Consider the following 27,559-nt stretch of genomic DNA (forward strand, 5'->3'; position numbering starts at 1 on the left):
TACAAATATTAAAAATGTGATTTTTAATAATATAAGTACAAAATTTTATTTCTTTATACAACTGTAATGGGATTTGGATCAAACCACTAGAATTTATTTAAAAAACAAAATAAAACAATGATATAAAAACTGCAAGAAGGTCTGAATCCAAAGTTTTTCCTCTAATAGTACCAAATACCACAAGGTACAGATTATCATACAAATGTGTACAAATTTAAATACAAATACAATAGGGTTGGGTTTTAAAGGAAAACAAACCAACAAAAAGCAGGTCCTCATCAGGATTTCATTCATGTGCACAAATGACAATGGTAGGACTGACTGACTTCTTTCCTACTAATCCTGGTCTTCAAGGCCCCTCCTTGATACCCTGTGTCAAACAGGAAGCTTCCACGGTACAGATGAGGAGTGGCACAGGGTCTGACACAAGGAATCAAACCCAGATCTGCTCTTCTTGATTTTGGTTCCCAAACACACCCATTTCCTTCCGTCTCCCCAATTAAACTTCCCCACGGCTCTGAGCTGAGGGCCAATCAGCAGCTAGAGCACCTTCAGGAAACAAAGCCCTGCGACCCCTCGGGTGGGGAGAAGGGAAGGGATTAAGTAGGATGCAGGCTGGCTGAAGGGTCCTCGAAGATCTACTTAGATGCTGTAGTGCTGTGCCTCGGCCAGGGGAAGAAAGCGCAGTTCCCCCGGTGCTTAGTTTTGGCAGGGAACCTCACACCCAGTTGGAAAACAACCCTCAAGCGTTCAGCTGTCTTCTTCGGAACTGGGAAGCAGAAGTCTGGTTCTTTGGAAAAGTGGGCAGCTGGGAATGGTAACATTCCTTTTAATTTTACTTTCTTGACATTATTGAATTATAAAGAATTAGAATCCTGACATAATGATTCCTTTTTGAGGCATGATACCTTAAAATGTAAATGACTTGGGAGTTTTCAGTGGAGATCAGAAGAAAGAAGGAGGGAAGAAATGACAAATCTGTGTCTTCCACGTGCTGTTGCTGGTGGAGGCTTTTGTTATTAAATTATATATACAGAAATTTACAGGATAAATTAAAATCTAAGAGATTTTAAAGAGTTAAATACACATAATTAAAACACACATTCACACGCGCACATAAATAAACCTACATGAGAATCGAGTACTTTTTTGCAATTCACTTATGTGTGGAATGCAGAACACTGGGTATCTGCCCACCAGGGGAGCCAATTGGATGAACCCAAGAATCACGCTGGGCCAAGTTCATCTTCCACAACCATCAAGCAACTAAGCAGCAAAACCTGTGAGGACTCGGCGGCTAAGCAAATGCTGCCAATGGAAGATACCAGCAATTAGTTCTGCAGATGGAATATTCTGGGTCAGCTCACAATGTATGTTCAACTTGTGCAGTCACAGCTTTACCCTCTCCAAGGTGTTTCACGCTGCTGGGGCTCACGTAACTCCTCGGCCCCTACTGAGGCTGCTAATGGTACCAATGATTACAATAAATTTTGAGACACAGACACCGGTAGAGCAGGAAACGGAATGAACCCCCTATGAAGTTCACCTAAGCCACTGCAGTGACTGGAAGATGGGAACGATTTTATCACCTCCTGCCTAGGTCACTTCAAGTTGAAAGGCTTTGTACTCTCTCAGTCAACTGGCATCTTCCCATAATCTTCCCTATTATACTTCAGACTGTGAGACAGGTAAGGCAAGTGGTCAGTGATGGGTCTGGAGGTACAGCTGAGTTTGGAAAAAAATCACATTTTTAGCTGTCCATAAAGAGATGCCCTTGGCACCCAGAACAAGCCCCCAGCCCCCAAGTTACATTGATTTTTAAGGCAGATTTATCCACCACAGGAGAAAAAAGAATCCCAAGTCCATATTCATGCCAAGGTTTCCTCTTGGCTAAACCTTTGCCATTTCATAAAATTATTAAAAGCAAAGTAGTTACAGTCCTATGTATATATTGTACATTATATATATATGTATATATATATATGTATATATATATATAAAAATTTAAAACCTACACCCGGAGACCAGTGATCTGGCGCATCCACATATACACAAACCAGCAATGGGGTTGGATGAGGTCTCTGTCCCGGGACTCCTCGAGGTCACAGTCCAGGCATGATGTAAGCAATGTTGTCTAGTGTGTTTGACTGCAAAACAAGGGAAGAGGTTCAGCTGACAGCACTTTACCTTAGTTCCCTGAGACCTGTTTCTTTGTTCAGAGGAGAGAGAGGAGAAAGGAAACCGAGAGTTAGAGAGTGAAGCTGGCACCGAGCGGTCTGCTCCCCTAGGAGCTTTTCCGCTGACTCTTCCCATTAATCCTCGTGGAAAAGCGGCAGAAGCCTCCTCTTCCGTCTCTGTGTATGGAAATGCAAATAGGCAACACAGGAGGTGCGGCCCCTCAGGGGCTAGAATGCTTCTCTCCCAAGGACTGTTTTGGGAAACGGCACGTTTTCTAATTGCACGCAAAGCACAGCATGTATTCAGCAACCCGGTACCACGTTCATGGGCCAATATACGGAGGGAGCACCATCTGCCAGGAAGCCTGTGAGCTCATTAAGGCAGGGCCTCCGTGGCTCCTGAGGGGTCTGGCTGAAAAAACGCCAAGGAAAACAGGGAAAACTCACCAAGACCTGCTTGGGACAGCCGTTCAGTTCAGGTAGTTGTGTGGTCAGACACGCCAAGGGGCCAAGCGCACAGATGATGGAATCCAGAAGCACTGACAGACTGCCTGACACAGCCACCATGCCCTGAAAGGAGAGCAGTAAGGGAGAGCAGGTTGTAATCGAGTCCCACTCCTGACTCTCCCTCCGCGTTCTGGTTGGTTTCCTCACATTGTTCTTTTAAGTCTTGCCCGTCCTACGCAACTTGCAGCAGAAATGGAAGGTATCTGCTTTGAGAACTCTGTAAGCTGTTGAAAAAGAAAACTTTTACAATACATTCCCAAGTTCCCTTTCTATGTTCCTCCCCCATCTTACCCTCTGTGCACCCTAGGGTTAGTCACTTGGACTTCCCTACTCCAGAGAGCTCCTGGGAAGATTTGTGGAAGTCATGTGTGCAAAAGTACTTTTCTTATGAACTCCACAGAGCTCAAGTGTGAGAACTGAGAGGTCTACAGCCCTACGCATTAACATTTAACACAAACACACGCACACTTCTCCACGTACGTGGTTTTTTGATAGCTGATGATCCCACTTTTCTGGGTTGAGTTGTTCATCCTCAGAAAGAAGTGAATTGGGTTTATTTCAAATTTTAACATCTTGCCCAATGCATAATGTCTCTCTGTGATTCAAATAGGTAAGAAATAAGACTGCTTGCTGCAATGCACCTGCCTCGCTCTTGTATCATCTGCTTTAACTGAAGCCCTGTGAGGCTATGTCAGCCAGGGACACAGCACAGTCCTTCAGAGAAGGAGCTGTGGGCTCAGGACTGCCAGGTCCCCTACGCACTGCTTCTGTCCTGGGGCAAGATGCTTCCTATGCTGTGCCCATGAAATAGCCTACGCAGAGGGGATTAAGGGAGATAACAGGTGCAAGGTACTTGGAACGGTGCCTGGTACGTGGTAAGTGTTCAAAAAGTATCAGTAATTATTACCATTATCACCAACATCTTCGTCTCCCAAACTGCATTCTGGTTGCCTGCTAGGTCTCTCAGTTTGGATGTTTCCAAATCTCAACATGCCGTAAAGAGAAATCGCCTGCCCTCCTCCTAGCACCCCTTCTCTGCTAAGGTCACCACCACTCACACAACTGTCCAGTCTCAAGGCCTTGCCATCGCCAACTCTTCCCTCCCCTCTCCTCCTTGCAAGGGGGGCTGTGCAGCAAGGGGTTAAGAGCGTGGACCTTGAGTTGTGCCACCAAATTCAGGCCTCTGTTTTAGCACTTAGGGGCTCAACTCCAGAGCAAGTTACTTAGTCTCTCTACATACATCTGTTTTCTTCTTCTGTAAAAGAGAGGGAACAAAAATTCTCCCCACAAAGCTGCAGTGTGAATTACATGAAAGAATCGATTTAAAGCCCTTTGAACTAAAGTTGGCTGAGTAAGCAATCAACCAGTTAGCAATTAATAATATTATTCCATTACTTTTGCCCTACAGGTAATTATAGCTAATGTTTTATGTCGGACTCTCCTAATGAATTATAAGCAACTAGAGGGCAGGAACCCTGTCATATTCCTTTTCGTGTCTTCTCAATAACTGCTGGTATTCTGCACAGAGGAAGCCCTCAATAAATATGTGTTGACTTAATTCAAGTCTTTGTCATGTCTGGACTGCATTACAGTTACACAACTTCTCCCCAAGTCAGGTGTCACTCCCAACCTAAAACAGAAGATACTTTCAGAGAAAACCAAATGAGAGCGCTGATCACATCCCTTCCTACTCAAAACAAACCAACAAAAATCCCTGCGGTTCCTCCATAGTGGAGAATAAAGATTTGAGAGCGTCCAAACCTTCTGTAATTTGGGCTACGGCCTTAATTTTCAGGCTTCCTCCATCTTACGTGTAGGATGGTCTAAACTGTCATCATTTTAGCAGTAAAACCCTTTTTTCAAAAAAAACCTGACGTGGAAGAAACAAAGCAAACGAACAAAGGGGGAAAAGAAGAGTGAGAGCGAGGTAAACCAAGAAACAGACTCTTAACTATGGAGAGCACACGGCTGGTCACTGGAGGGGAGGTGGGCCGGCCCCCCCCCCCCCCCCTGGGTGAACCAGGGGAAGGGGATGAAGGAGCTCACTTGCAATGAGCACCGGGTGATGTACGGAAGTGTTGCATCACTATAGTGTACACCTGAAGTTAATATTACACTGCATGTTAATTAACTGGGATTTAAATGAAAAACTTACAAAAACCCCAGATGTGGAGTCCCGATATATAAACCAGCTAGAAGACCTGGTTAAAGTGGGAGTGGGGGGCTCCTTTCATCCGTCTCCGTAGAAGACCCCGATTCCAAGCAACGGAGATGCGCACTGTGAGTCTCCAGGAGACAAAACCCTCCAGATCCCTCCAGGCCCTGCTGGAAGAGCACCTCCCTTTCACAAAATCCCTCTTGACTCTCCCTGACTCTCACTGGGCTCTAGCTTCTCTCACCGCATCAGCTGGCCTCAGGGAGACAAGGTCAGGAGTGAGGCACGCTGGGCTCTGCCAGACTGTCAACTTGTAATCGTCACTTAACGTTATTAGGCCCCTGGTGTCCCATCTATAAATGAGTGACTTGTAGACACCAGTGTTCCTTGAAGTGTGGTATGTAGTTTCAGGTGGCACGTCATTTTGATGTGTGCCTATTGTGATGTACTACGTTAGGAAAAAATTAGAATATCAGACTTGTGACTCCTTTCGGGAGTAACAAAGATGTTCTGGAATTAGATGGTAGTGATGGGGCCACAGTTCTGTGAATATACTGAACACCACTAAATTCTACAGTTTCAGAAGGTGAACTTTAAGGTATGTAAATTGTATCTCCATAAGACTGTTACATAAAGGGGGCTAGAGAACCTGCACGAGCCTTCCCCCCCCCCACTTTTAATGTTTTATTTATTTTTGAGAGAGAGAGAGAGACAGAACGTGAGTGGGGGAGAGGTAGAGAGTGAGACACAGAATCTGAAGCAGGCTCCATGTGCTGAGTTGTCAGCATAGGGGCCAACATGGGGCTCGAACTCACGGACCACAAGATCATGACCTGAGCTGAAGTCGAACACTTAACTGACTGAGCCCCCCAGGCATACTGAGCCTTCCCCTTCTCTGGTCACCATGTATGTGTAACTTTTTCAAAGCAGCTGCTCACAGAAGCTGGCTTGTTTTTGATTAAATGTTTATTTATTTATTTATTTATTTATTTTTGAGAGAGAGAGAGAGAGAGAGAGAGATCGATCACGAGACGGGAGGGGCAGAGAGACAGAGGCAGCAAGAGAATCCCAAGCAGGTTCCGTGCTGTCAGCACAGAGCCAATGCAGGGCTCAAACACACGAACCATGAGATCATGACCTGCACTGAAATCAAGAGTCAGATGCTTAACTCAATGAGCCACCCCTGTGCCCCTTAATTGCTAATTATATGTATGTTCTATCTTTCCAGTGAGACTGTAAGTTTCCTGATGATCGGAAACCATCAGGAAGCAAGTCAGATTTTCTACTCTCACAAGTTTTTTTTTTTGTTTTTTTAAATAAATGTTTATTTATTTTTGAGAGAGAGAGAGAGAGAGAGACAGAGAGAGGGAGGGAGGGAGGGGATGGGCACAGAGAGGGAGTCAGAGGATCTGAAGTGGGCTCTGTGCTGACAGCAGAGAGCCCGACGTGGGACTTGAACTCACAAACCATGCGATTAAGGCCTGAGATGAAGTCAGATGCTCAACTGACTGAGCCACCCAGGTGTCCCTATCCCCACAAGTTTTTGAAATAATGCCTAGATGGGGCGCCTGGGTGGCGCAGTCGGTTAAGCGTCCGACTTCAGCCAGGTCACGATCTCGCGGTCCGGGAGTTCGAGCCCCGCGTCGGGCTCTGGGCTGATGGCTCAGAGCCTGGAGCCTGTTTCCGATTCTGTGTCTCCCTCTCTCTCTGCCCCTCCCCGGTTCATGCTCTGTCTCTCTCTGTCCCAAAAATAAATAAACATTGAAAAAAAAAATTAAAAAAAAAAAATACCTGAGTCTATATGAAAATACCCCAGTTGTTTTGAAATCTGCTAAGTTATTAAAACTAGCCAAAAAACTTAGGTAACCTTCATCTTTTGTGGCCTTTGGCATTTTATTTGTTGCATAACAGTTCAACTTCCACAGAGAAGCAAGTGAATAGTTTTATGTTCCTACACTGATTTTTATGGCTTTAGTAGTGGAGACTGATTTCTTTGCTGAAATGTCCTATCAGGACCCAGTGGAAAAGTGAAATACTACACGACTGGGTTAGCCAAGGGGGTAATATGATTAGAAATTGAATACGGTAATAGAAATGGAACATGACAGCTTTTCAGGTTAAGTGATTTTGAAATTGAAGCTTAAAAGGACAAAGATCTCCCTAGGGCACACAGCACTGTATAATTCAAGCACGCAGTAATAAAGAGCTTGAGAACCTCAATTTCCCTATTTGCTACTTATTTTCAACGAAGTAGAGGAAGCCTTAATCCCCTATACAATTTACTCTATTTAAGACCTTACTGGAATTGTGCAGAAAAATTGAAACTCTCTTAGAAGTACCAATGATCAAAACTTCCATGGGATTTGTATTCACTTTTTCCACTGCATTTTTAAAAAATCAAAATACAGGATGATCGATCAATTGTATCTCAATAAAAATTGGGAAAAAAATCATAGAATACCTAACTTCTTTTTGTGCCATTGTTCAATAGGATGGGGTAAGGGTAGACTTTGACAGCCAGTAGATTCCTTATCTCTAGGGGTTTTCACGAGGACGTATCTTGTCACTCTGTCCTTAGCACCTGGCATAATCTCGCACAAAGGAGTAGTAGTTGCTCACTGGGTGCACATGGAAGGAGCCAACAGATTCACACTGTATCAGAAACTGGAGCTATGCTTATGGTGCCACTCACCTCGGTTTCCTGCAGGCGGTGTCCAATGAGGCTTAGGGACTCTCCCAGCAGCTGTAGATGAGCAGCGACATCAATGGGCTCTGTCTCAGGGGCTTTGGCTGGCGAGGCTGGTAACAGCATGGTGGTGGGTGGGGATTTCTTCTGGGGAGACAGTACTCCTGCAGAGGAAGCTGAGAACAGAGACGAAATAGAGAGACAAAGCTTACCCATGGCCTGGGACACCACAAAAATCTTCTTCCTGATTTCCCCGTTACGACCTATACCAGGCCTTAGCAAAACTGTGGACTGTGGGCCAAATCTGTACATGTTTTTGCATAGCCTGTGAGCTAAGAATGGCTTCACATTTTTAAATGGTTGTAGAAAAAATAAAGGAGAATATGTGACAGAGAGTGCCTTTGGCTCACAAGATCTAAAATATTTACTCTCTGCCCCTTTTTAGAAAAAGTTTGGTGACTTCTGATTTATATTTTCTAATTTTGTTTTTTTTTTTTGCAATCTATAATATTCAGTGATAATATGTGGGTATCAAGATCTGCTTCTGATATAGGCTGCACTCCCAATTTCCTGGTTAGGAAGCCAAATTCACCATGCTCTCAGGAAAAGAGGTCGGAGCCCCTACCTTTTACTTTCACGGGAACTTCCGAGCAGGAGGCTTTTCTTTTCACAGTTGTAGCTTCTGCTTTGTTCTGTTTGTGTTGCAGATACTGAGCTTTTTGCTTCCAAATCTGCAATCAGATCAGGGCAAAGCAAGTTACGATAAATGAATCCGGACAAAACATACAAGGGAAAGCAGTCACGGAAGGGGAGAATGAAGAAAAGAAAGGGAAAGGAAATCCTGGAGGGGGGCAGACAGAGGGTTGATGCTAACTTTTTTTTTTTTTTTAATGTTTATTTTTGAGAAAGAACATGAGTAGGGGAGGGGCTGAGGGGGATGGGTGGTAGAGAGGATCCGAAGCAGGTTCAATGCTGATAGCAGTGAGCCCGATGCGGGGCTTGAACTCACGAACTGTGAGATCGTGACCTGAGTGGAAGTTGGATGCTCAACTGACTGAGCCGCCCAGGCGCCTCTTAATGCTAACTTTTACGCTGAGGGTTACCAAACAGGCTTCAGATGGTGACTACAGTGATACCTAAGTACAGGACTGCAAACGTTCTTCCATGCTAATGGTTAGGTCTCAGAAGAGATTTGAGATCACTCGGAGGTCGAAATGGAAAATCATAGGGTAAACACCTGGCTCGGTATGATGTCCATATGGTCCAAATAGTTCTTCTGACCTGCTGGTTGGCAATGCCAATAACAGGATGACAATGACACGGAAAACAGAAAGTAAAGATAACCTACCCAGGTGACAATAATTTCACTGCTTCACCCAGATGAGCTGTGCCGTAAAGAAAGACGGTAATTCTAGTTCCTAGACCAACCTTCACATCACCCAGTTGAAAAGTGACTGTGAATGATTCCAGTAGAACTAGTTATCATTGTGTTGCCGGCTTCCTGATAGGAGGGTATATTATTTGGTATTGGCTGATGAGGATGATGGCCTGCAAGCCACTCACCTAGTAAACACAGCCCATATTTTTCTCATTTGCAGTAACCATGATGCAGATGACCTTCCTCAGTTCTCGGACCTTTACTGACCAGTGGCTGTTTGCAGGAAAGGGGTCTGATCTTAGCTTCTCTTTTTACCCTTCATCACTCCCCAACTCAGGTCATCTTTTGGCTCAAATGGAAGGCTGCTGGAAAACAACTAGATGAGGCTAGAAAAGATAGCCTCCCTGCAGTTAAATCCACACTAGAGTAAACTGGCACCAGCCAGTGTTAATGCCCTCTGCCAAACCATTTTCTTTTTTAATTTTTATTTTATTATTTTTTTTTGATTTTTTTAACGTTTATTTATTTTTGAGACAGAGACAGAGCATGAATGGGGGAGGGTCAGAGAGAGGGAGACACAGAATCTGAAGCAGGCTCCAGGCTCTGAGCTGTCAGCACAGAGGCTGACGCGGGGCTCGAACTCACGGACCGCGAGATCATGACCTGAGCCGAAGTTGGCCGCCCAACCGACTGAGCCACCCAGGCGCCCCTATTTTATTTTTTTTAATGTTTGTATTTATTTTTGAGACAGAGAGAGACAGAGCATGAGCAGGGGAGGGTCAGAGAGAGAGGGAGACACAGAATTGGAAACAGGCTCCAAGCCCTGAGCTGTCAGCACAGAGCCCGATGCGGGGCTCGAACCCACAAACCGTGAGATCATGACCTGAGCCAAAGTCAGACGTTTAACTGACTGAGCCACCCAGGCGCCCCTGCCAAACCATTTTCTACTGATCTATAATTTGTTTTCTTCACCATTTTCACTGTTGGCTTGATGGCCTACAGAAGAATTACGTATTTTGCAAGGCACAAAGCAATGAAAACTGCGTTCGTAAGAAAGCGTACTTACCAGTTTGTCTTTTTCTGGCAACTGCTTCCACACCTCAGCCAGTTTTTTACTAAGTTCCCCGAAGTCTGGCATGAAAGGGTAAAAAACGCGACACAGTAAAGGTCGGACTATAAATCAAACAGAAGATTGATAAGAGCAAAAACTAGAAGGATTTCCCAGCTCAGATTTAAATAGCACAAGGTTCTTGCAGAAAACCACACTAAAACCCCAACACTTGTCTTGATTCTTTTCTCCAGGGAAGGAAGGGGCTACCAGGTGGTCATGAGATAGACTCAAATTCTCACACACCTATGCTCCAGAGATTTATCCCTTCAGCCTCTTTCGGGGGTCTTTCAATTTGACCCCATTATACAGAGCTTATCAACTTAGGTTAAAGAAGATGTGTTGTGTAGAATTTGATAGAAAACATTAGATTTTTACCAAGTTTTGAGAGCGGAGAACCAAAGAGGAATTTCCCTCGAGCAGCCCAGAAGCAACCCTTGAGAAGTGTAACGCTGCCCTTCCATCGGCACAGCAAGGTCATGCTTTATAAAGCGCTCCTATCTGCTACGGTGCTTCACGTGGGCCTCACAACAACCTCGATGAGAAGGTTGTGAAGCCACTGTACCCATCAGGCAAATGAGATCTGTGGAGGTTACGTGACTTGTCAAGGTCTGTGGCAGAGTGTTTCTCTCACCTTGCTAGCTTGTGACACAGAGACAGACAGAAGCAATGCTGTAACTCACACCCAGCGGCCAGAGGGAAAGGTCAGCCGGGGAATCACGGCAGTGAACAACTGCAGGTTTATGTGCAGGGCTCCCTAACATTTAATTGTATTCAGTGTCCCGTTTTCTCATTTTAAGGGATATAAACAGAAAGCTTATCTCTTTTAGGGACGGGTGGACTAAGAACCTAAAGTGACTTCAGAACCGGGAAAGAGGGGGGAAAAACATGAGCTTTGTGGTATTTTAGTACCATAGGAAGAAGCTGCCTGCTGACTGGCTGAATTCACTGCACTGTTTCTGAGATAAAGACGGACAGAACAAAGCTGAGGATGAGAAATGTCCTTACCTATACCTGGATGGTCAGCCACGATGGTTACACGATACTCTTTACAGAACACCTGGTAGGCAGACATGTTCTTCTTTTTTGGCTGGTGCCACGTGGAAACAGAACAGGGGAAGACTTCATTAGAACACAGGTTGAGCAACCCTGAAGCCATGGTTACAAAACAGAAAAGAGACCTATACTTTTTCATCTAGGGAACAGTTCGGAACCACTAACCAGCTTCCTAAACAGGATAACTTTTAATTATATTTCATTTTTAATGAAACTTAGTATTTAATACATATCAGCTTTACTTTTATTTTAAAAGATTTTAGTTTTTAGTAATCTTTATACCCAAAGTGGGGCTGGAACTCACAACTCCGAGATCGAGTCACATGCTCTACTGACTGAGCTAGCCAGGCACCCCCAGTTTTACTTTAGAAGGTAAAAACCACATGCTAAATCATTTCTAGATCTTCCAGGTTGTTGCAGCTACTTGATAATTACTTGTAAAGCCCTTCATTCACCTATATACAATCCCACGTTATGTGTTTGAGAACTCCGTGCTAAGAAAATCTTTGCCTCTCCTGGAGTGTCTATTTTTCTCATCTTTGAAAAGAAGAATCATATTATTTCCCTTTACTTTGGGACCAGAAAGCCAAGAGCCAAATCTGTTTGTTTTGTTCCTCTGGTTTTGATTTCTAGTGTTATAATTTCCCCGATCCTGCTTTTCCTGTTAGTTGTAGTTTATCATTATTTTATTATTCACCTTCTTGTGGTCCAATGTGGGAAGCAGGTAAACAACTGAAAACAATTCTTTGGTAGTCAATGTAAGATGAACCTGTCTCACTTCAACAAATTGCTTTGTGTTACTTGGAGCATGTTTATTCTTTACTGCATTGTGATACCTCCACAAGCAGGGGGGAAGGAGTGACAGGATTTAGCAAGATAATGTGACAAAATAACCAGAGCCTGGGCTTTGGATGCTAACTGATGTAGTTCAGAATCCTGACCACACTATTTGTTAGCAACACAAACTTCATTTCCCTGAGCTATAGTTTCCCTGTGAGTAAGACTTGGATATACCATTTGAACTCAAAGGCGGGAGTTAATCAAACAGTATGTGGCACTTCAGTAGGTACGCAGTAACGTTATGACAGCATCACTTCTGTGGCAGGCAGAATTCTAAGACGGCTCCCAAGATTTCTGCCCCCTGGTGCACATGCCCCGTATAGTGCCATCCCTGTGAGCGTGAGTAGGACTGGTGAGTGTGACGGGCTATCATTCCCGTGACTGTTACGTTGTATGGCAAAAGGGACTTTGCACACTAGTTTAGGTCCCGTTGAATCTTACTTAATCAAAAGAGAGACCATCCTGACTCAGCCTGACTTATCACAGTCAGTCAGGTGAGCCCTTGAAAGGGATGAGACACAACATCAGACACTCTCCTACTGACCTTGAACTTTAGGAAAAGAGGTTGCCATGAGTTCTACAACTATAAAGAATGGAATACTGCCGACAACATGAACAAACTGCCAACAACCTGAAGAGGAAGGAGCCCTCGCTCGCCTCAGGGAAGGACCCGGTTCTGGCCCAAACCCTGATTCAGTGTTGGCAGAGACTGAGAGCCCAGCTGAGCCCTATCTGGACTTCCAAGGTACAGAACTGGGAGATAACAGTGGATGTCGTTGCACGCTGCTAAATCTGGGGTAATTTGTTATGCTCCTATGGAAAACTACTATAAGTTCTTTTCTATTCCCTCTGTATCTTTCAAAATAGAAGTTGTAGCATCCAAAAGGCCAATACAAGCTTTTTTTAAAAATAGGGAATTTTGGAGAAGGATGATAAAGTGAAATCATCTGGCCTAAATCAGGTAAAGAAAATAGCAGCAAGGCCTTTACTTTAACAGTTTCATTTAAATAGTGAAGGTCCTATTTTTAGTATTCTACTGGTGAAGCCAGTCCTGTTTAGAGACGCGACCTAAGTGAGTTCTGGGTGCTGCGTTTGGTTAGTAATTTAGGAGCAGCTTCATATCCCCAAATGTTCCAAGGTTTTTAACTAACGCTCCCTTCTTTCAAATCCCCCTTTATTGGGCCCCAGATACAATGGAGGGGCACTACATAGACAGGAGTTCATGTAAGTTCTATATTTGGCCATTTATGAGAGAGAGAGAGAGAGAGAGAGAGAGAGATTTTGACTGATTAGTTGGGGTGATTCTATGCTATGAACCTATTCCTTGGAGCGAGTGTGACAAAGAACATACACCTGCTTGTCCTGGAGAACTCCTGTATGTCTCTTTCAGTGTGCACAACTCACTACCCAAGTGTGATTCTGACACGTGTAGCTAACGTAATTGAAAAAAATAATAATTATGGCTTCTGAGCCTACGCCAATGACTTCACCTGGTGCCGAGAAGAACCCAGCTGCACTGGGCTGACGTTCTGTTGGACCCGCAGTCTGTCAGCTTTTGGTTGTGAAGCCAGCCTTCCTGAGGGGTTTTCAGGGAACCTGAACTACTTACAATTCCCACCTTAGGTGCTGACCTTAGAACCTAACCACTGTGCAAAATGCAACTCCTGTCTGTAGACCTAAAGTTCGGAATTCAAACTTAACAGTTAAACTTTTTCCAGGGCACAAAGATTTTTCTAAATGTAGTTTAGTAGTTGGAAATATACAAATAATGGATGATCTCTATGCACACAAAATATTTCCATGTGACTCCAGATACAAGGCCAGTAATTCCACTCTAGACTTCCTAATGCAAGAAAACATACACTATTGCAAGTGGATCTCAGTGGTTACATCGGGAACAATGTTGACTCCCCCTAATAAAGTGTTTGTTAGTATTTCAAAAACTTGGATACTTTATTATTCCTAGCAGATGACTGCCAACATATCCACTAAGTGTGACTCACAATGTTGTAATTTTGCAGCCATAACCTCCTTTTAAGTGTTTGATGACATGTATTGCTGTATCAAGACCTTTCAAAGAGTAACTTTTTTTTCCTTTTAGAAAGAGAGAGTGCGAGTGGGGGAGGGGGCAAAGGGAGAGAGAGAATCTCAAGCAGGCTCCACGCTCAGTACCGAGCCCAATGCAGGGCTCAACCTCATGACCCTGGGATCTTGACCTAAGCCAAAATCAAGAGTCAGACACTTAACCGACAGATCCATCCAGGAATCCCTCAAAGAGTAAACTTCTTAATGCTTTTTATAAAGTAGTCATGTTTAACTCCTTTGGGAAATAGAACTCTTTGACAATCTGATGAAAATCCCTCTTCAAGCCCACCCAAAACTCTGGTTTAAGAACTTTTAAAGGCTAAAACACTTGGGGATTAAGGCAAAACATAACTTGTGAATCTTAAAAATAAAACTTGGCTTTCTTCTGCTGATGACAAGAACACAAGTGCTTCATTAATACTAATACCGTATAGGAGGTGCTGTAGGACAGCGTTACTTCTAGAAACTCACTTAAACCTTGCAACAACCCTGTGAGGTAAATTCCATTATTACTGCCATTTTACTTAAAATTTTTTTTAACTTTTAAAAGTAATCTCTCTACCTAACATGGGGGTCCAACTCATGACCCCAAGATGAGAGTTGCATGCTCTTCTGACTGAGCCAGCTGGGTGCCCCATTCCTGCCATTAAAAAAATTTTTTTTAATGTTTATTTATTTTTGAGAGAGAGAGAGAGAGAGAGAGAGAGCGCGCGCGCGCGAGAGAGCAAGCGGGCAGGTCAGGGGAAGAGACAGAGGGAGACCCAGAATCCGAAGCAGGCTCCAGGCTCCGAGCTGTCAGCACAGAGCCCGATGCGGGGCTTGAACTCACGAACCGTGAGATCACGGACCTGAGCCGAAGTCGGACGCTCAACTGACTGAGGTAGCTGGGCGCCCCATTCCTGCCATTTTAATAATGTTTTTTTTGTTTTGTTTTTTTATTTATTTTTGGGACAGAGAGAGACAGAGCATGAACGGGCGAGGGGCAGAGAGAGAGGGAGACACAGAATCGGAAACAGGCTCCAGGCTCTGAGCCAGCAGCCCAGAGCCCGACGCGGGGCTCGAACTCACAGACCGCGAGATCGTGACCTGGCTGAAGTCGGACGCTTAACCGACTGCGCCACCCAGGCGCCCCAATTCCTGCCATTTTAAAGATGAGGAAACTGAGATGCAGGGTCAGACATGCAGGAGTGGCGGGGCGAGCGTCCAAACGCATCCGGTCTGGCTTCGGAGCCCGCGCCTGTAACCACGATACCACCTGATGTTCTCCTGAACTAATTTGACCGAGATCCCTAAATCTGATCTGGCTAAAGGAGAGGGTGCCAGAGAAGTAAGGTTTCACAGCAAAGCTTCTACCTGAACCGTTCTGAATGGAAATCTTCCTAAAACGCACTCTGCACTTGCACCATCTCTCACGGCGCACCACTGGGTGGAAGGCAGACATCCTCTCTGTGTAACGGAAGGAGCATGGGCCCCACAATCACAAAGATCGTGGGTTCAGAGTCCCGCTCTGCCCCTGAACAGGACTGTGCCCTGGGCAGGTTACTTCACTCCCTTGAGCTTGCTTCTGGGAGACGGAGAGGAGAACGTCTACACCTTACCGGGTTCTTGTGGAGACTCACCGAAATACCACCGACGAACGCCTAGTGCAGCGCTCGGGACGCATTTGAAACCACAGCTAGACTCTTGCGGTCGTGGCTTAGGATCGCTCCCCCAGCTCCACCGCCCCGTCCTCGGAGGCAGGTGCAGCAATGCTTCCTCCTTCCACACGGTTACTCCCGATCTTCTGCTGCCTCCACCTCACACACGCGCACACACGCGTGCGCACTTCTGTGCTTCTCTGAACATCCTCTGCCTCCTGGCATCTCAGTCCCTTCACACGCATCTTTCACTCCTTGTCTGAAAGCCCACTCCTCACTTCCACCTGATAATTCCTAGCTGGCCCTGAGATCTGGTTCAGATGATACGTGCCGCTGGAGGGAACCTTCTCTGGCACCCCAGGCTTCCCCCCCGTGCTCCCTCGGCACTCGGCACGTGCCTGCGGGGGGGCTCGACGCACTGAATACTTTCCGACCCCTCTTCCTACACCCAAAGCTCAGAGTTGGCAGGACGCTGGCACTGCACTTACTCATCTTTAATCCATAGCACGTGGCGCGTGCCCGGCACAACTTACATTGTGCAGAATACGTACAAGATGGATAACAAAGTCTCAGGACTGTGTGCCAAAGGGGAGGAGTGTGAATCCCCTCCACCCCCTCATTTGATTTTCAGGGCACCCCCACACATGAGGTGGGCCAGGTATGTTCGCTTTTCTGCAAAGAACGGAACAGGGGCGGGGCGCCTGGGTGGCGCAGTCGGTTAAGCGTCCGACTTCAGCCAGGTCACGATCTCCCGGTCTGTGAGTTCGAGCCCCGCGTCGGGCTCTGGGCTGCTGGCTCGGAGCCTGGAGCCTGTTTCCGATTCTGTGTCTCCCTCTCTCTCTGCCCCTCCCCCGTTCATGCTCTGTCTCTCTCTGTCCCAAAAATAAATACACGTTGAAAAAAAAAATTAAAAAAAAAAAAAAAGAACGGAACAGGGTCAGGGAGGTCCGGCGACACCTCTCTGGCTAGTGTTCCTTCCCCCGCCCAGGAAGCGCTCCAGTGAGCTGTAGGGTGCTGGCTTTTGCTCCTTGGAAATGCTGTTTCCTTTCTAGACCTTAACGGTTGCCCAGACAGGTGGGATAACCGCAGAGTCTGCTTCCTATCAGGTGGGTGTTATTTTATGAAGCAAAGCCAAAGAAAACCATAAAAGCATCGTCTCCTTGCTTCGTCGAGGTCATGTGAAATGACCGGTTGAGAAGAAAAGCTTAAGAAAGATGTTTTCAAGCTTACTTTCTGCTTTTGAAGAACTTAGGACAGAAGCAACGGTAAGTGCAACCGCAGCTGTTTCCGGAGCCGGGCCTGTGCGGAGCGTGTTACATGTATACACAACTGCGTTTTACAAGCGAGCAGGGAGGAAGCATCGCCAGAGAACACAGCTGGTTAAGCAGCAGACTAGAACAAGGACCCAGGACGGCCGCGTGTGAGCCCAAGCTGTCTGCGCTTCATCACATTCGACTTACAAACAAGGTCTGTACATCTCAGTGGGACGAATCTCAGACACTAGCTGAGACGCTAGCCGCCGCATCGGTTTCCTTTACCCCAGAACCTACCGTTGGCTGCGATGAAGGCACATGGCACCGGACAACCATCTCTTGAGGCTTCAGAAGGGCACGTGGTAAGAGTTGAGAAAGTACAGGCCTGGGGTTAAGGAGACCTATGCTAAGATCCTCGTCTTGCCTTCTAGGCTTCTCCTATCAGTCAAGACAGTCCGAGAGGTCAGATGCCGAAGAGACACTGGCGCACGGCAGGCACTCAGTAGAGGGCAGCGGCTGACTTTTACCATATCGATGCTGTTCCTCAGCTTCAGTGTCAGCAGCGAGAGGACACACGCAATGCCACGAGTCTAACCACGGCTCAGACTTCAGTGTGCTACTCCATCAGCAACAACGCCTGAGTGAGCCAGACACAAGGCCACCTGGCTGGCCTCGGCTTGCTTACAGGAAGTATGAACATTCTGGAAACATAGAGATAACCGAAGGCGTGCCTCTGGAGCGGTAACATCACAGATATCATTCTGAATGGCAGCGAATGGGCTTTTAGTGATTTAGCAAAACCCAAAGTAAGGTGTCTTTGAAACGTTACCGGCATAAACAAGAGCTTCCCCTCCGCGGGATGATCCCAGGGGGAAATCGTCAAGACGTTACCAGATGACTTCGCCACCCCTTCTCAGAAAGCGGGATTCAACAATGAGCCAATGCACAAGCACGCAAACACGACAACAGAAAGCCACTCCCCAAACACAGCTCAACACGGAGAGTGTGACCTTCCACCGGAGACAGAGTTCAATCCCCTGGTCTGTATCAAGACTACCCGGTGAGAGTCTTGCTTCTCACTCCTGCATGGACTCCCACTCTCCCTGCCGCACTTGAACTCCTCTTCCCTCTAGTGGGAGTCCGGTCTACTCCCCAACGGTCTGCTCTTCACTTCTGCCACGCTGACCCCTCTCTGGTTTCTCCTCCCACACAGTGGCCCCCTCTGCCTCCTCCGGCGCCCCGTTGTGCGCACCGTACCAGATTCTGCTCTGGGCTCTCTGCTCAGGGACCTCGTTTCTTGTGCAGGAGCGCCCCACCCTCACCCGAGCCCCACCTGCTCTGCTGAGCCCCAGCTCTTGCGTTTCTATTGCTCTCTGGAACTTCTCCGGGGAGGACATTGAAAACAGCTCCTATTGAACGCTCACTAATATGCAGAGCCACAGTTCCCAGACATAGCTGGGTGCCCACATAGCTTTTCACATGGTACTTGCTTTTTATCACAGCCATCACAGAAGACCAGCTTCGAAAAGACGGGGCATTATTGCAAGGAATGTCGTGTGAGAAGACGTAGCAACCATGAATTACCTTGAGCTAGTAGTTCCCAAGGTGTTTGACAGATGTCCCACACTGCTGTTTCTTTTGAAGTAAATGTAATAAATGTAAAATATCCAGGGGCACCTGGTTGGCTTAGTCAGCAGAGGATGTGACTCTTGATCTGGGGGTTGTAAGTTCAAGCCCCATATTGGGTGTAGAGGTTACTTAAAACTCTTAAAAAAAAAAAACAAAAAAACAACCCAATGGTGCCCCTGTGGGTTGGCTGCCTTTTACATGTATTATTATTACCTCATTTAACCCTTAACGACCCTATCAGGTAGGTCTGTCATCATTCACACCTTCTTTTAAAAAAAAAAAAATTTTTTTTTTAATGTTTTTATTAATTTATTTTTGAGACAGAGAGAGACAGAGCATGAGCAAGGGAGGGTCAGAGAGAGAGAGGGAGACACAGAATCTGAAGCAGGCTCTAGGCTCTGAGCTGTCAGCACAGAGCCTGATGTGGGGCTCGAACTCACGGAGTGTGAGATCATGACCTGAGCTGAAGTCGGACGCTCAACCGACTGAGCCACCCAGGCGCCCCACCATCCACACTTTGTACGCGGAGAAGTTATGTCACTTGCCCAATAGCACACAGCTTGTAAGTGGCAGAGCCAGGCTTTGAACCCAAGTGGTGTGGCTCCCCAGCCCACACTCGTAGCCTTGAATCGCTTCACGCTTATATCTTAAAAAAATCTAAACCTGACTTATCTTCTCCCAAAACAGCCATCCTTCTTGCTTCTCTACTTTTGTGCCAGTGCTGGTCATAGGATCCAAGCAGAAAGTGCACAGAGGCTTTCCGTGTTTCTACCACTGGGAGAGCCAACCTCTGCTCGCTGTAGTCTGGGGGGACACTATTCCTGAAGCTTTCCTTTTGATCTCTAGGTGGACTTTTAGTTCTTTTCTATACTGAAATAAAACCCGGGAAAGGAATTTTTTTTTTTTTAAACCCCACGAGAAATTTCTATGCAGAGGTCAGGTTTAAAACAACATGGTACGTGTTCCATAAGTATTTGCTGGGTAAATAAATGATTACATTCAGAGTATGACTACTTCAGGTTTGGAGAGTCATGATCAAATGCTGATTCCTAATACAATTTTTGCTGTAAACTACCGTTCATTTTTTACTAGCAACTGCTAGCCCTGTGGGGGAATTAAAAAGAAGTCCTACACTTGAAGAGATTATAATTTTATTTTCCAAGGCACCCAGGTTCAAAATCTTAAGGGACATCTTTACCCTCATTTATGTTTCCGCCTTCTCAGATCCAAGCCCTGCTGCCAGACCTTATCGGTTTTCCCTTCAGAGTCTCTTCTGAATCTCTACCAGGCTTTTCCAGTACCCCAAACCTTGGACTATAATAACCTCCTGCATGGTCTGTCACAATCTCTCCTTGGTCTCACCCACCTGCCGCCACGCTATCATTTTCTTCCTACACGATCATGTGGAGCATATCTAAGTCCTGCTCATAAGCCCGAAGTGCCCGTTGCCAAGTCCTTAACTAATTCAAGATTCTTACAAGTTGCTCCTGACCCACCTTTTCAGTACTAGGTCTGCACCCATTTCATTCACTTTACATGCATCACAAAATGCCTACCAAGGGCATTGAGGAGATGAAGGGGACGGTAAGGTGACCACAACAGCCCCTAAGGAGCTACGGCACCCTCAAGGAGCTTACCGTCTTTAACAGGGGGAATGGAATACATGCATAGAAAACCCGAATGTTAGGGAAAGTTAAGTGCAGTGACTTCCCACAGCCAGCTGGCAGGGGAAGTCACAATTGTGGCCGGAGGGGCAGCATGTCTTGGAGGAGGCGGCACTTGATTAGGTCTTGAAGGGAAGGCAGAGCTTCAGTATAGGAAGGAGAATATGGAAGAAGATCACTACAAAAAATGAGCAGAGGAGTAGAGGGAAGAATGTAGGGGCCAAGAATGGTTTCCCCACAGTGCATGTAAAGCCGACTAAGGGGGACAGCTGAGAAGGAAGGCTGAAGGCTAAATCACAGACAATTATGATGCTTGGCCTCGGGTCTGGACCTTGATTGTCTACTCATTCGACAAGCATCTATGGACTAAATACAGCGGGCCAGACTGCGGGTTCAGTGCTAGGGATGAAGTGGAGAGCATGACAGACAGGACCCTGGTCCTCTCGGAGCTTAGGGTCGAACGTGAGGCGGGAAGGATCCACTGAAGATGCTGAACCAGAGGACTGTTGGCATCAAAGTGGTACTTAAGAACATTCTGGCATCAGGGTGTAGTAATTGCATGGGAGAAGAAACAGAAAGGAGGCCATTTACTGCATTACGTACAGGGAGGGATGAGGTCCAGGATGGAACAGTGGTAACGGAGGACATAAAGGCATGGGGATGATTAAGGAGGAAGGATATCGGGCACAGTCCTTGCGTGGAGCTACAGGAGAGGGAAAGCAGGGAGGCGGAGATGCAAAAATCATAAGACTGGGAAGCAACCAGAACAGTGGGTGGCTCTGGGGCGGGGACCGACAGGCAAGGGGTACGCGAAAGCTGTTTGGGACGATGGGAATGTCTGTCTTGACAGGTGTGGTCACACAGGCGTACGCATTTGTCAAAACTCACCCAGTGGTAGACTGACCCCATGCACATCTGCATGTAAGTCTACCATGAAAAAAAAAAAAGTCCTGAAAACAAATATTGAACTTAAGTTAATGACACGCAGGCTGAAGCGTTCAGCGATGCGATGTGAGAGATCTATAATTTACTTCAAAATACTTTGTAAAAGATGGATGGACAGATGTCTCATGAGGGAGACAGCAAGATAATAACTACAGAATCTCACTGGGTGGCATATTGTGCTCACTGTACCATTTCAAAGCTTTTGCTTTGGAAAATTTCGTAATAAAACGTCAAGAGAAATGACGCAGCATATAGTTTTGAGTCTGGGCTGACTGGAAGGGCCCAGAACACAGAAGCAGATGGAGGAGGAGATGCAGGTCTGGGCGACAGGATGATGAGCTTAGTCAGTGACACGTGGGTCTGAGGGACCCAAGGCATCCAGGTGGCAATATTTATCAGGCAGTTAGAAACACAGGACTAGAGTTCGGTGGTTTTGCTATGCTACTTCCTAAACGTCTTTCTGCCACCTTGGATGCCTTTGTACTGAAATCCTTTTTCTTCCGTCAGCTCTGGCCACCCTGACCTCCTACGTTCAGCACTGTACGATTAGTTTATGGCACTGTCATACATCACTAGCGAATGGAAATTCTCAGGATAAAGGGCATCTTACACAGAATACATACGATTTCACGAAGCAATTTGCAAATAAATGAATAAAACCTGACCCAGTGTCTGACTATGCAGCTCTTGACGCGCACACTGATTCGTGGCTCGGAAGGTACACTTTTGTTTTTCATTTCTGAGATATACACACTTCAAAGCCACTCTTTGCAGTGGGAAACATGACCCGTACCCGTCACAGGCTGAACCGAAGCTCCCATTTCCAAATTCTTAAATACTTGACTTTCTCCTTCTTAGCAGCTTCTCTTTCAGACTTTATCTGACATTTCATCTTGCAGAACTCTAAACAAAGGAAGCCAATGGTTGTCCTCGGGTGGCAAAACTAACCTTTCTGAGCTTCTTCTTTCTACGATTCTTGATTTCTAAATTTCTGCAATAGCAATTACTTTGATAACAGGGGGGAAAGGTTTATTTTTCAAAGAAAACCTGTAATGACATAGTCACCAGCCCCTACTGTACAACTGCTAGGAAGTTTTTCAAGTTGCGGGAAAGAAGTTAAACCAAGCTGGCTGATTTCTCATTCCTATCTCCTCAGCAATCTGTGGGCTCCCTGAGGTCGGGAGCTAGGTCCCGCTCAGCTCTGCTCCTCTTAACATGAACCACAGCACTGGGCCTGGTAGACAGCAGGCGCTCACATGGTGAAAGAACACACATTTGACACCAGAAAGTGGAAAGCACAGTTAGTGGAAAGCCATTCCCTTATTCTGTTAACCTGGTCATTATTCTTCTCATTTTGAAAATGTTTCTCAAAGTAAGCTCACAGAATACCTCCGGTACCTTGAGTCTCTCTCAACTGCCCCAGGCAGCCAGTGCTGCTGAGTGAAAGAAAGTGGGTTTGGCTCCTTCCGTGAATTCCAATTTCAAGGGTATCCCTAACCCTATGCCTGGCACAATGGGAGAACAGCTCCGTTAAGAAAACCCATGAATCTGGGGCGCCTGGATGGCTCAGTTGGTTAAGCATCTGACTTCCGCTCAGGTCATGATCTCACCGTTTGTGAGTTCAAGCCCCACATCAGGCTCTGTGATGACAGCTCAGAGCCTAAGCCTGCTTCAGATTCTGTGCATCCCTCTCTCTCTCTCTGCCCAACTAGTGCTCTGTCTCTGTCTCTCAAAAATAAATGAACATTAAAAAAAATTAAAGAAACAAAACCCATGAATAATCAAGACTGCTCTTATTTTCGCATCAGCCACACTTGGCCACTGGTAATATTTTACATTTCATGCCATCCCACCGGACGGGGCCACACTCCCCACGGCTCACCTCAGCTGCCGAATTCCAAGTCCGCTCACTACCATTGTCACTTCCCCACCGCACTTTAAAGAATGGTTTACCTTTTCTCCTCTCTCTCTCTCTCTGTCTTTCTCCTCTTTTTTCTTCTTTTTCTCACCATGCCCGTCTGTGTGGAGGCTGGGCAGTGGGGGGGGAGGGGCAGCCGCCCCAGCGTGCGGGGCGCTGGGAGGAGGGCCGGGAGCCACTGGGGCCTCTCCCGCTGCTGCGGCCGAAAGTCCCGAACTTCTCTTGGACTTGGAGTGTCGCTTCTCTTTATGCTTCTCCTTGTCCTTCTTCTTTTTGCTCTTCTTTGACTTCTTCTTCTTCTTGACTTCCCGGTAGGAATCATCTATCACCAGCTCCCCAGCCTCTAGCTCCCCACCAGAGGACGAGTCTGATTCTACCAGAATAGGTTCAAGTCCTGAAAGATCAAGGTCAGCGCTGTGGGAGTCTGGGAACTGGGAGGCGTCCGACCCACCGCCTTCGGGGCCAGGAGGGGAATGTGGGTCCGAGGCAGACTTGTGCTTCTTCCGGGCTGTTCTCAGAAAGCTCTGTAACTCGTGTCCTAGGAGTAAAGCACCTTGCTCATCCCGAGCTGATTTCTTAGAGGATTTTTTCACCGTCGCTTGTTGAGAGGGGTACTGAAAAGACTCCTCATCAACCGAGCTGCCTCCCTTCTCCTTTGGCGAGAGAATGAGCTTCATCTTTAAGCCATCGGGCTCCCGAAGAGTCAGTGTCTCTGTGTTCACATAGAGCGGTTTCATTTTTTTTGATTTGTGGGAACCGCCATCCTCCAGGGACAGCTCCCCACCGCTTCCACTTACTTTCTTCCTGTGGTGTTCCTTTTTACTCTCTGAATGACTTGAAGAACTGGAGGATTTCTCCCCTGTCTTTTTGGAGGGCTTGGAGCCTGTTGCCAGCGGGGAAGTGATAGCTTTCAACAGATCCATGGCTGTATCGGCAGACTGCGGGCTGGACTTCTTCTTTTTCTTCTGTGACGATTCCAAAGACGAAATATCTAGAAATAATCAAGCGAAGTCATGTCCACACGACAAACCAACTTCCAACAAGTTTCCTCTCTCACCCAAAACACTCAACTAACACGAGCAAGAGGCTAAGAGAAATGATTTGAGGGGGGACCCTTCAACTGATTCCTGATGACGCCCGTGTGCTTCTTGGCTTGGTAGATTCTGCCTGACCCCGGACACAGTTCTCGCCACTAAAGTCGTTTCTCTTCACTGAGACTTCACGAGCAACCAGAGAGAGCGGACCCAGAAGAACGGACTAAGCTGTGGGATTATGAGTAGTCACAATTTGGGTTGCACTGCAGACAGAGTGTCATCTGTTTCTGTGTTCAGGACAAGCCCGTTCTAGTAAAGGGTTAGTCTCATCAGCTATGCGCGTAAGAGAGCTAAGAGAGGCTGGTCTTGTGAGTGGATATGCACTGCACTGAGAAGTAACCCACAGGTGCAGGCCCGAGGGCCCGGGACTACATACGGCAAAAGGGATGCTAGGTAACAATGGGCAGAAGAGAAGTGGATGATTGGGGGGAGAAGGAACCTGGTACCTGGTGTATCACAAATGAAGACTGTTCTTCTATGCTGAATCCTCCAAAATACCAGCCCTCCACCTCTCTCCTCCTTCACACTGGTTTATCGGCACTCAGAACAAGAACCACTGTCCTGTTAAATAGGCCACTGAGTCAGCAACATCTGGATCCCTTTCCCCTACCCCGACTCCAAGAACCAGTGATGTGTTCATCCCACCTGCTGCCCCTTCCCCCCTCACCTCCATGGTAGTAATCATCGGAGGAGTGCTTCCTCTTCTTCTTGTGCGTGTCCGTCCCCAAGAAATAAAGTTCGCTATCCTGGAATTGAAGAGGAAGAAGAATTGACCAACGAATAAGACGGGGCCCGATTTTGTTCTTTGATTTCTGACTTTGGAAAACAAAGTAAAATACGGGAAGTACTACGAATGGGTGCCAACAATGTTTATTTTAAGATAAACTTCTTTCTTCAAGTATGAGGAAATAGGATGTGAGACAGTTAAAAGCTTTCCTAATTCAAATGTGTAGAATTTACCTTTAACTTCTTCTTGGAAGAATTTCTGACCTGAGCAGCGATTTCTTCCTCTTCCCTTAAAAAGTCTTTGTAAGAACGTTTCTTTTCTCGTTGGCTTCGGCCAGCAGCTAGTCCCGTGTCCTCAGAGCTGTGATCACCATCAAAGCAATCTAAAAGCCGGGTTCATTTGGGAAAGGAAATGAGAAAGATTAAGTAAGTGGCAACCAAGTCACCACATATGTAAGGCAACAGGCCCTCCATTTCCAAGTTAAAATGTTTCAAGAAGCCCACTGGAATACGGGGCTAGGATCCAAGGGGACAAGTGTATTTCTTGATGACCTGGCTGCAAATACAAGAACCAAACCTGAAGAAACAATGCTTCCACGCTATGCAAAGCCCAATGTGCATCCTCAGACATGGTTTCTTAGTTGTGATTTGGCAGGTGGACACAGACTTGCAGAGGTAAGGCTGAAAAGAATAAGGATTCATGCGCTGTGCTGCTCTGTGGGAGTCCAAAACGTGACTCCTATCCCCAGACTCCTGCACATGGAGCTGGCAAGGACCACGAGTGCTGCAGGGGATCACCCCAATAGACTAGAGACTTATATTTCAGACTCTCGTGTTGGAACCCTGTCCTGGTTTTCGCATCCATGGGCCCAGTTGGGGGATGTTGTGGAGGCTGAGTGTCATTAATACTGCTCTGGGCCAGCACTTGGGAGTCCAGGCTGTGATGGCCAGTCCTGGTCTCTATGTCCACAGGCTGCAAGGATTGAAGAGGAAACCCCCTTTGGAATGCTTCTCAGATTAAGGGGTCATACCTTCTTTCTTCACGGAGTCATCATAAGCCATGGTGGTCCTGCAGGGCCTTTGTGAATGTGTCACTGTGTCCAGGCTCCTTCCCGTCTACAGGACCAGGTCTGAGAAACAAAGAAGGAAAACCCTCCTGTAATGCGAAATCACTGTGGAGAAGCAACCTTCCAGATGGAAATGCGTAGTGATCCAAGGGCAGACTGGAAGGGCAGCAAGAAATAAAGGAGTGTCTCATCACCTCCTCATTCTGCTTGTAAATGTATCGGGGTTGAGACTGCAGGAAGTGTACTGGGCTTAATTTGATTTGACTTATGAGTTAGAGTTGTGGTTTGGTGAAGTATATAAAATACCTCCCACAGAGTAAAAAATACCTCAAAATTAATGAGAATTTCTGAAATGCCAACAGGACTGACAACACCGAGATGGTAAATACTGACATTAAGTCAGAGGGATAGGTTCAGTCAGTTATGAAATGCACAGATAAAGCAGGATGCAGAGGAAGACAGATTACAGCAAACATTCCAGACCATAAAGTCCTACCATGCGGATTAGCAACAGGCTAAAATCTATCGTGTTGCAGTTTAAACAGAAATCATAACTTTACGGTGTAATTTTTTGGTCTGCATTTTGTTGGGCTATATGAATTTGCTCAAAACTGCAGAGGTATAAAAATAAGTATACTTCTTATACTGGTTGGCCACATGACAGCTTTCAAGGCTATCAAGCCTCTGTTAAAGGCTAGGTGGAAATAAGGAAGAATTCATTTGTCCACTGGCGGTGAAGTTTTTGTGATTAAGATTTTTACTGATTTGAAAGTTACTGTAACGTAAATGTTCTAAGTATTATCCTGAAGACGTTAAACTTTTTCTGGCATTCACGTTTATACGTCTACTATGACTTTGACAATGACAAGCTGTAGACTGCACCCTAGGATAAAGTTCTTCAAATACTTTAAGGACAGGTAATGTTGCAAGTCCTGCAGGAAGTCTTTGCAGGAAACTTAAAAATGACAGACTAAGTATATCAAAAAGTGTTCTCATCCAGTTAGTGAAATGCTTACAAGGTGATTGGATTGGCTATTTACTTAAATTTCATTTTATTTTCATTACTATAAGGGGATTGAGAAATGCTGACGGGCTCTCTGGTGAGACACTGCCAATCCCTTAGGCGGGCATGGGCAATGCTGAAGTGTGTAACTTTCGTGACAGAGAATCTGATTAACAAGAGGAACTTTCCTAAGTTACATCGAAGATAAACGAGAAGACTTAATTGCACGAGTCAGATAAAATACAGTGCGTAGACAAGCCTAAATTGAGCGTACAAAGAGAAAAAGCATTACCAAGAATGATTTACAAGGAACATTCAGAAAAGTAACACAAAAAAGTACTTCTCCACTTCCCTGAGGAGAATGAAGAATGGAGTTGGTCAAGGTCAAGAGAATCTAGACTGAAGTAAAGAAACCAAATCAGCTGGATTATTTGAGTGATAAACTGGAGAACTGCTTGCTCTGAGGGCTTGTCATAGGAAATGAAGGGGCTAGAAGGTCAGATCTCATGTAGAAATATGAGGCAACTTGCACCACTGTAGCTAGATTTCCATGTTCCAGTATTCAACTTTCTCAGGTAGAAATTACCGCCCTCCCACCTGTTGGGATGAGCACTGGGTGTTGTACGGAAAC

The 27,559-nt window shown here is 46.1% G+C and overlaps 1 protein-coding gene across 2 annotated transcripts; it reads right to left on the bottom strand.

Annotated features, from left to right (window-relative positions):
- HMGXB4 (HMG-box containing 4) lies at positions 1–27,559 on the bottom strand. 2 transcript variants are annotated; one of them, XM_040490966.1, is made up of 10 exons: positions 25,890–27,559; positions 25,093–25,241; positions 24,800–24,878; positions 23,074–24,029; positions 11,020–11,101; positions 9,970–10,034; positions 8,151–8,256; positions 7,532–7,701; positions 2,625–2,747; positions 1–2,147 (listed from the first exon to the last, which is right to left on the bottom strand). In XM_040490966.1, the coding sequence occupies exons 1-10, from the start codon at positions 25,918–25,920 to the stop codon at positions 2,103–2,105; spliced, it is 1,806 nt and encodes a 601-aa protein (XP_040346900.1). In that variant the 5' UTR covers positions 25,921–27,559; the 3' UTR covers positions 1–2,102. The 2 variants fall into 2 exon arrangements, with proteins under 2 accessions (XP_040346900.1, XP_040346901.1); XM_040490967.1 differs by lacking the exon at positions 25,890–27,559 and adding an exon at positions 24,579–24,693 and having other exon boundaries at positions 25,093–25,127.

This window comes from Herpailurus yagouaroundi, unplaced genomic scaffold (genome assembly GCF_014898765.1).
Source record: "Herpailurus yagouaroundi ecotype Mexico unplaced genomic scaffold, PumYag 182, whole genome shotgun sequence".
NCBI classification, from domain to species: Eukaryota; Metazoa; Chordata; class Mammalia; order Carnivora; family Felidae; genus Herpailurus; species Herpailurus yagouaroundi.